This window comes from Mustela nigripes, chromosome 2, assembly GCF_022355385.1.
Source record: "Mustela nigripes isolate SB6536 chromosome 2, MUSNIG.SB6536, whole genome shotgun sequence".
Classification (NCBI taxonomy): Eukaryota; Metazoa; Chordata; class Mammalia; order Carnivora; family Mustelidae; genus Mustela; species Mustela nigripes.
This window is the reverse complement of record NC_081558.1, coordinates 98,859,937-98,869,421: the sequence shown is the minus strand read 5'-3', so window position 1 is coordinate 98,869,421 and position 9,485 is coordinate 98,859,937. Positions and strand designations below refer to the sequence as shown.

Below are 9,485 nucleotides of genomic sequence, written 5' to 3'. Positions count from 1 at the left end.
AAGTGTGTAACTTAATGGTTTTTAGTATCTTTACAATGGAACCATTGCCATGATGTTTAGATAGTTTTCCCCACCCCGTTGTACTCATTAGCCATTGTCCCCACCTCTCCTCCAGCCCCTAGCTCTAGGCAGCCACTGATCTGCTCTCCTGTCCCCATGGATTTGCCTCTTTGGGGCATGTCATATAAATAGGATGGTGCAATAGGTGGTCTTTTGTGACTAGAGGAATGTTTTGGATCCTGGGAACTCCATCTAGTCTTTGTATACCCAATTTCTATGTATCCTTAAGGCCCTCCTGACCCCTCCCAAAGTCTTTCTTGCGCCCCCAGCCTATAGGAATATTTGCCTTCTATTAGTAAATTGTTTATCGTGTTCAAGACGCACCACATAAGCTGTAGGATCTGCTCTGCTGAGGTGGGACTGCTGGGCAGCCCTTCTTGTGATTTGCTCCCCTGACTTCTTGAGGGGGCCATCTTGCCGACACATTTCTTGAGCTCCACCCCGCCCCCCAACTCAGTGCCCAACATAGTTTTCTGCTTGAAATGGATAATCGGTTTATGTGTGTTGAAAGAATAAATGACTCATGGGGATGCTTCCAGACTTTTAGGATAAAGTGCAAGAAGGCGAGCAAATCAAGGACCGGGGCCAAGACGAAGCATGGACTGCGGGCATTAGAGTCCAAAGGTTTGGCCGCTGCTGATCAGGCGTGATCTTGAATTGACCGGAGGGTATTAAAAGGCCCCCGGGCAGCAAAGGGTCTCTCACTTACCTTCTGTAGCAATTGAAAGAACGTATTAGTCACTCCTTCAGCTGAAGGCATTAACCGCCTCCATTAAAATGCAAATGTCAACACCTGGGAGAGTGGCAGATCGAGCTATTATCAGCCATTTCCACCTAAGCTACAATCTGAGCTCTTTGAATATTTCCTGCTCCCTGAGGCCCAGAGGTTTGGAAGAGTGTAGGTCTGGAAAAATCTAGGGCCCGGTTCCCTATGGCCAACTGCAAACTTCTTATTATCCTCGATTTCCAAGCCGAGGAAGCCAGAGGTCAAGAGTGAGAGGGCTGAGACCCTTGGTTCTTCCTAACTGCCAGTGGGGAAGGGGCTAGAGTGGTGAATGGTTCCTAGAGACAGCAGGGACTTCTGCTGCCCATGCCCAGTGGCTAAGACACTGGGCCCCAAGCCTCCAAGGATGACTCCCTCAGGATACTCCGTGTTCCATCCTCTTAGCCTCTCTCTGATTTGGGGATAACAATGACTTAGGTCTTTGTGGGGAAGGTAAATCACCTAGTTTGCAGGGTGGGGCTTCCTTTCAAAATGCAAACGTCCGGGAGTGAGTGACACATTTTTGGGAATAGGGTGATCTTTAAGATTCTTTCACCCTACCGAGAGCCCTTGGAGTCTTAGCGGTCCTTAATTCCAGGTGAGGAATATATTACAGGGCAGGATAAATCCTTTTTTCACCCTCAAATCCTAACTGGCTTCTATTTCTGCCCTCTTCCTTCCCTATTCCCTGGCACCCGTGCCCTCTTCTGGTTCCATTTTTCTTGGCAAATGCTCAGTGGTCCTAGGCGTTCTCTCCTTCCTCTCCCTCACTTATCTCTGTTCCTAAGCAGCAAGCATCCATTCCCTTATTGGCCCTGCCTTGGTTGGGCAATAATGGGGGAAGCCTGCTGACCAAACTCATTCACATTGACTTGATAACAACCAACAGCCGCGGCATGAATCCTTCAGTCTCCGAGGGGTATCTGCATTCATTTTTATAACCACTTTATTGAAATATAATTTACATACCATAAAGTTCATCTGGTGAGTTAAACTATGCAATCCAATGGTTTTTAGTACATTTCTTGAGTTGAGCAATCATTACCATAATCTAACTTTAGAGCATCTTCATAACCCCCCTGCATAAATCTTGTGCCCATGAGCCATCATCACTACCTATTCCTCCCCATCCCAAGGGCCAGGTAGCCACTACTCTAATCTAGTTTCTGTCTCTAGGTTTGTTGCATTCATTTTTAGGGAATGATTTTCATCCCCAAACATGACTATCTAATGGTGGAATTTTAAGCAGTGTGAAGGAAGGTATTTTTAGGTAGGGGAATAGTACTGATACCTACTTCTACAAATATTTCTAAATGTTCTAAAATATTAATATTTTAATTTCCAAAATAGAACTATTCTTCCAAAAAGGAGCCCGGGAGAGTGCAGAATGAAATCCTAAAGTGTAACTGAGGCACGAGAGGGAAGATGCCTGGGGGAAGAAGGGGGTGTCAGCAGATCTCCCAAAGGACCTTCAGTGCCCTGGGGTGTGTGGTCACCTCACCTCTGCAAACCAAGTACTCATGTCAGCAGGAGGCCTGCTGTGGCGTTGGGTCAACCCCTATCTGATGACAACAGCCAGGTGTGCATTCTGGAGTTGGTCTTCAAAACTTCGGCCTTTCGTTCCTTTCCTTGTCTTCGTCTGACCTTGAGGACTCCTCTTCTTCCCAGAGGTTGACTCCTGGGTTTCAACCTTCCACAGATGTCTGCCAGCCAATGGCATCATCTCCATTGCATCACTCTGGGCTCAGTCACTTGGCAAGAGCTTCCTTACCAGTCCCCTATGCTCTTAGATCTTGTTTTCTCAGTCTTTATATCATTGCCAGAGTTTGCCTCCTAAAACATAATGGGCCAGAAAACTCCTGAACCCAGATTCAGGGGCTTTTTATTTTTTAATTTTTAAAAAAATATCTTATTTATTTGGCAGACAGAGATCACGAGTAGGCAGAAAGCCAGGCAGAGAGAGGGGAAGCAGTCTCCCTGCTGAGCAGAGAGCCCATTCGGGGCTTGATCCCAGAACCCTGGGATTATGACCTGAGCTGAAGGCAGAGGCTTAACCCACAGGTGCCCCTCAGGGGCTTTTCAAACTGAAGCCCACCCTCCCTCTACACCGTGTTCAAGAGTCCACCCCACCTCTCCCTCTCCATCTACTGTTGCCAGTTGCCATGCTCCCCATCCTGCCCCTCCCCACAGCAGACTCCATTCTGCTCACGATTCCTCAGCTGTACCATTTGTTTACCAACAAACAGTTATCGGGCATCTCCTATGTGCCAGACACAAGGCTGAGCACGGGGCACAAGAATGAGTAAGATACCAACTCTGCCCTCAAGGAGTTCAGCTGACTGTGGAGACAGTTCTGACAAGGTAAGAAAATACAATGTGACAAGTGCTATAATAGAGATTAAAGCAAGGTGTGCTGGAAGCTGAGGAGGAGGGAGCGCCTCACAGCCTGGGTGAGGCAGAGGGAGGGTTTCACAGAGGTGCCACGAATGTCATCTGGGCAGAGTAGGAAAAGTCCTCGGTACAGAGGCTTAAGGGGCAACTCGGGGTGCTTGGGTGACGCGGGGAAGTGATGGACAGTGAAAGCAGGCGAGTAGGAAGAGGCTGTTTTGTGGGCAGTTTTCAGTTAGGGGGTGTTGACCTGCAGGATCAAAGTGGGGCACGAAGTGGAAGACAGATTGAGAGCAAGGAGGATGGAAGAAGGAGAGAGCCGGAGACTGTGCAGGCAAGGAGCGGGGAGGATATGTGGGAAGGCGGCAGCTGGAGAATGTGGAAGAAGACAGATGTGAAAAGTTGAGGGTGTGGCAGCAGGAACCTGTGACCGGGATAGGAGGGGAGGAGGGCTCACAGCTCAAAGATCAGGGAGACTGGGGGACAGTGATTCCACAAGTGGTGAGAAACCAGGGAGGAGCAGGCTTCAAGTAAGTAACCTGAACTTACTTTTAGATAAGCTGAACCTTTCCCTGGTGGGTCCCAAGGAGCATCCGTGGGAAGCTTGCCGGTGGACAGGGCTAACTAAGCTTGGTACTGGGAAGGGAGGCAGGGGCTGAAGATAGACATTTCTGAAATACCTTAAAGAAAAAAAAAAAAGTTTATCCTTAGACCCAGCAATTCTCCTCGTAGGAATTTCTTCTAAGGATATAAAGATACATGTGATTTATCTGCAAAAATGTTCATTGTTTATAACAGTAAAAGAGTGGAAACGTTCTATAAAACTGCTATGATAGTAAAAGATGTCCAACCACAGGGGACTGGTTAAATAAATTATGCCATTTTAAAATGCAATGGAATTCTGTTTGGACAATAAGAGGAATATTGTAGATGAATGCTTACTGACATGAAAAAAAATACAATATTTAGCTAAGCAGAAAAATGTAAACTGTAAAATCATTTGCCCAGTAAAAGTCCCATTTTTAAGCCCTATTTTTTGTTAAGAAAAAAATTAAGACGTTAATGGTTTTTTTCTAGGTAGTATGATTATGAATGTGTTTGCTTTTGTCTTTTTTTGGTAGTTTTTCTATATTTGATCATAAATGCCTTTTTTGGGTAAGTTGGTGGTTATTTTATTTTATTTTATTTTTTTAAAAGATTATTTACTTATTTATTTGGGAGAAAGACAGAGGGGCAGAGGGAGTGGGGGAAGCAGGATCCCTGAGGAGCAGGGTGCCTGACATGTGCCTCCATCCCAGGACCCCCTGATCATGACCTGAGCTGAAGGCTGATGCTTAATTGACTGAGCCACTCAGGTCCCCCAAGATGATGGTTATTTTAAACATTTGAATAAGATGAAAAGGAATGAACTAGGGAGAACTTCAGGGAATCAGAGGATCAAGGATGGAACCCAATCACCTTGATACCTTTGGCCATCTGGGTCTGTCCATGCAGTTGCCTATCTGGGGGTCCCTCTCATACCATTTATGCTACAGGCTGTGTGGTAGAGTACAAGGAGCAGGCTGACCTTCGGTTCCATTCCGCTACAAACTACAGGCCTTGATTCTCTAAGTCTCAGTTTTCTATCTTTACAGTGGGGAGAATAACATCTTCCTCAAAATGTTTATATGACAATAGGATATCTACAGATATATATAGTAGTTGCTTACTAAATACTAAATATCAGTCCATTCCTCCTTTCTTCTTTCATCCTTCTCTGTTAACCTGATTTGACCTCTAGTCTTTTTTTTGGCCTTCTCATAATGAGAAGAAATGCCTCCTCCCTAAAATCGCTAAATGACAAAATCGTGGCTCAAAACTGCAGTCAATGGCTAGCTACTCTCCCTCCCTCATGGTAACCAAAGTTGGCTCATCTTTTTATCCCCAGAGCACCTAGCATGGTGCTTGACACATAATGGGTGCTCCAGGAATGTATGTGGGCCAAGTTCAGGGTGCTTTTTTTTTTTATGGCTTAGCTAATTATGGATTGATTATTCAAGGGCTGAATTGCTCAAGGGTTTCTTATTCAGATCTCTTGGATTAGTCCTCCCAATTTTTGACTCTGGCAAGGCTTATCTTGCAATCTGCAAAGAGATGATCAACGGAGAGAGAAAGGGAAGCTCACTCAGACTGCAGGCTCCTTCTCAGAAGCTCTACAGAGAGAGCTGGAGGAAGAAGAGTAAACTGAAGGTTGTTTCTCTTTCTCCAGTAGAGGTGTGCTACCCTACCCGTGCCTGCCCCACTGTCTAGACTGCCAGAAACTCCACTAGAGCAGCTTAGGGGCAAGGAGAATTGGGTAGATCATTCCACAGATCAAGGTCCTCATTGATGGGCAGTGAAGTCCTTTTCTCCACTCCTGACTCTTTGTGGCTGGTGCTGTGCAGGAGGAGTGTCTGGTCATCCGAGGTCCAGGGGGGACCGCACTTCGTTCTGGGTTAACAGCTTGCTAGGTGTACAGGGGGCAATTTGGTGCCGAGGAAAGATATTTCCGTTGCAAGTTAGGGGAGTTGTGTGACCATGGCAAGCTAACCACACTCTCGAAGTCTCAGCTTCAATTTATAAAATTGGGAATAGTCACACACGCCCTGTTTGTTCTCTGTCACACCCCAGGGCTATTGAAGGAAGCCAAATGAGATTTAAAAAACGAAGGAACAAAGGAAGGAAAGACGGACGGGAGGAAGGAAAAAGGAAGGAAGGAACGAACGAAAGAACGGGGGAGGGAAGGAGAAAGGGAGGAAGGAAGGAAAAAAGGAGGGAAGGAAGAAGCAGGAAAGACAAGAAGAAAGAAAAAGTGTCAACAGGCAAAAGCTCTCCACAAACGCCAGGTGTTCCTAGTGCTGTCTGCTGGGCTCCCTCTAGGTAACTACCCATCGAAGTGCTCCTGTCCGCCCCGCCCTGGCTGCATCAGCCTCACCCACTGCATCTCCCATCTTTTCCGTCATGCCTTCCTGCGTCTCAGAGATCCTCAATTTCTCCATCTCCCCCGTCCATTTCCGGGTCTGGCTCTCGCGCCCCTCCGGGGACTCTGGTCTTTCGCTCCCTGCTGCAGTCGCTGCCCCGGCGCCCCCAGCCCGGTGCGCCCTCCTTTGGCACGGCCGCCCGGCCAGAGAATCGCCCAATAAGAGCGCGGGGCTCAAGTCTGACAGCTCAGGAAGCGGCCAATCGAGCCGGGCCAGTGAAGGGGGGCGCAGCTCGGGGGCTGAAGTTGGGTTGAATGGGGGGAGGGGGATTAAAGGGGGATACAAAAGAGGGGAGCTTGGACTAGGGGAGCAAGAACCTAAGCAGGGGGCGGGGGAGGAGCGCACGCCACCCAGGTCCAGCGAAGGGACTGCCGGCTGGACGAGGCTCCAGGCGCCTGGGAGGGAGGGGGTGCGGCGAGAAATTTAGGTGAGGAAGGGGAACTGGGGACCCCGCGGCCCCGGGCGCCTCACGGGGCCTGGCCTGATGATGCCCGCGGGGCGCAGAGGCGGGGGCCGCGGCCCGGCCGGGGGCGGAGGCGGCCGCCCGCCTCTCTGAGCCGAGGCCGGAGCGGCGCGGGGGGCGGGGAGGCGGCGGGAGGAGGGGATGCGGAGGGCTCTCCGGCGGCGGCGGCGGCGGCGGCAAGCGGGCGAGAAGGGAGGAGCGGCGCGAGCGGCCGGAGCGGCGCAGGGCCCGAGGCGTGCATGGCGCGCCCTGAGCCCGGCTCCAGCCGGCCTCCTCGGAGCGCCCCCGGGCCGCAGCAGCTCTTGGGCGGACCCCTCTCGGCTGGCTGCATCTGAGTCCTGGCCCTCGATCTCTGGATGCCGCACTGCCCGGGAGAAGCCCGCCTGCTTCGGGGCACAACGGCGGCGGCGCTGCGCCGGATTCCGCCCTCCGCCTAGTCCTTCTGCGCCCGGCGGCGGCGGGCCCGCAGCCGGCGGCGAGGAGCCTGGGGCTTACGGAGTCGGCGCGGCAGCCCTCCTGGGCCAGCGGGTCCCGGCCAGCCCCGCTCGGTTTGGGGGGAAGGGGGAGGCGAGAGGGGAAGGGCCGCGCCACAGGAGCCGGTCCTCGCCCCCGCCCCCTGCGCGGACGCGCTGAAAGCTCGGCTCGGCTTTCGCGGGGGCCTCGCTCCCACTCTCGCTGCGGGAGGTGGGGGATGCGGGCGACGGCCCCCCTGGGCTCCAGGACCCACCCCCCAGGGCCCCGGAGCTGTTGCTCCGCCCGCCGCCCCCTCCCCCGTCCTCTCCACCCCCCATCCCACCTCCCCACCCCTCGTAAGAAAATAATGCTGCCTGGCTCCCGCACCTCCCAGTCGCTCCTAGTCCGCCGCGAGGAAAGGGTACCCGCTCGGTCTCCACGCCGGGACCCCCGCCTCGCCGCCCTAGCCGCCGCCTCGCCGCGTGTGCCTCTGGGCCCCGCTTAGACAGAATCTGCGAGCGCCGCGCCCCGGCATTGCCAGCCCCGGGGAGGCGCCGCCCGCAAGGACACCTCTCCGTCCCGCCTTGTCCGCAACAACTCCGGTCCTCGTCGAGCTCGACGCGAACCAGGAGTCCGGACGTCCCTCTGCGCGCGGCGCAGCCGCTCGAGCAGTCCCAGCTGCCCCAGCTCGGAGCCAACTCCATCTCGGACCTGGGACTCCGGACGCGGATTCTCAGCCACTTCTCACCTCGGGGCTGTGCCTGCCTACCCGCTTGCCCTCCTGCTGCTCTGCTTCTCCGCTCAGGACGGGGGTGCCAAGATGCCCCGCTGCTGCGCAGGGCCCCGGGCCGCCCTCGACGTGTGACCCCAGCCTGGTCCCCCTGCTCGGCCGTCCTCCGTCCCCTTGGAGACCCCCGGCCCGACCCCGGGGGGAAGAGGAAGAAGACGACGAGGCCGAGGGGGGGATGTCCGGCTCCAAAAGCGTGAGCCCCCCGGGCTACGCGGCGCAGACAGCTGCTGCGCCGGCGTCCCGGGGAGGCCCGGAACACCGCTCGGCGTGGGGGGAGGCGGATTCCCGCGCCAATGGCTACCCCCACGCTCCCGGGGGTTCGACCCGCGGCTGCACCAAGAAACCCGGGGGGGCGGTGACCCCGCAGCAGCAGCAGCAGCAGCGCTTGGCTAACCGCTGGCGCAGCGACGACGACGACGATCCTCCGCTGAGCGGCGACGACCCCCTGGCCGGGGGCTTCGGCTTCAGTTTCCGCTCCAAGTCGGCCTGGCAGGAGCGCGGCGGCGACGACTGCGGTCGCGGCAGCCGCCGGCAGCGGCGGGGCGCGGCCGGCGGGGGCAGCACCCGGGCGCCCCCTGCGGGCGGCGGTGGCGGCTCGGCGGCGGCGGCGGCAGCGGCCGGCGGGACGGAGGTGCGCCCTCGCTCGGTGGAGCTGGGCCTGGAGGAGCGGCGGGGCAAGGGCCGCGCGGTGGACGAACTGGAGGCCGGCGCCGTCGAGGGCGACGAAGGGTCTGGGGATGGCGGCAGCTCGGCAGAATCGGGTGCGGGGCCCGGCGCAGTGCTGTCGCTGGGCGCCTGCTGCCTGGCGCTGCTGCAGATATTCCGCTCCAAGAAGTTCCCGTCGGACAAGCTGGAGCGGCTGTACCAGCGCTACTTCTTCCGTCTGAACCAGAGCAGCCTCACTATGCTCATGGCCGTGCTGGTGCTCGTGTGCCTCGTCATGTTGGCCTTCCACGCGGCGCGGCCCCCGCTCCAGCTGCCCTACCTGGCAGTGCTGGCGGCTGCGGTAGGTGTCATCCTCGTCATGGCTGTGCTCTGCAACCGCGCCGCCTTCCACCAGGACCACATGGGCCTGGCCTGCTACGCGCTCATCGCCGTCGTGCTGGCCGTCCAGGTGGTGGGCCTGCTGCTGCCCCAGCCACGCAGCGCCTCGGAGGGCATCTGGTGGACCGTGTTCTTCATCTACACCATCTACACGTTGCTGCCTGTGCGCATGCGTGCCGCGGTACTCAGCGGAGTGCTCCTGTCTGCCCTCCACCTGGCCATAGCCCTGCGCACCAACGCCCAGGACCAGTTCCTGCTCAAGCAGGTAGGAGCCCAACTGGCCGCAGGGCCATGGGTTGTGGGGTGCAGAGGCCTGGGGCTGACTCCAAAGAGAAGCAACCCCATCACCCTTTCTAAAGCAGTGAAAGAGCCAGAGTGACTTGGCTGTGCCAGTCAGTGGTGTCTATAGAGCCACTTAACCCCCTCTGAGCCCCATCATGTCCATTTACAAATGATGCCGTTGCCCCCGGAGAGGACAAGTAGCCACTAGTGTGGGGCTAGGCGTGAGGAAGGAGAGTTGGAGGA

General features: G+C 55.2%; 1 protein-coding gene and 1 long non-coding RNA gene across 3 annotated transcripts in view; one reads left to right on the top strand and one right to left on the bottom strand.

Annotated features, from left to right (window-relative positions):
* Nucleotides 1-1,774: 1,774 nt before the first annotated feature.
* LOC132011864 (uncharacterized) lies at nucleotides 1,775-7,961 on the bottom strand. The gene is made up of 3 exons (XR_009402448.1): nucleotides 7,875-7,961; nucleotides 3,761-3,891; nucleotides 1,775-2,656 (listed from the first exon to the last, which is right to left on the bottom strand). It is a non-coding gene; the product is annotated as an uncharacterized LOC132011864 (long non-coding RNA).
* ADCY5 (adenylate cyclase 5) overlaps nucleotides 7,514-9,485 on the top strand; it is a 148,077-nt gene continuing 146,105 nt past the window's right edge. Inside the window, exon 1 of one of the 2 annotated variants that reach the window (XM_059391081.1) lies at nucleotides 7,514-9,225. In XM_059391081.1, coding sequence (XP_059247064.1) covers nucleotides 8,092-9,225 — 1,134 coding nt within the window. In that variant the 5' untranslated portion in view covers nucleotides 7,514-8,091. The remainder of the gene's footprint in view (nucleotides 9,226-9,485) is intronic. The other variant, XM_059391080.1, reaches the window with a different exon arrangement.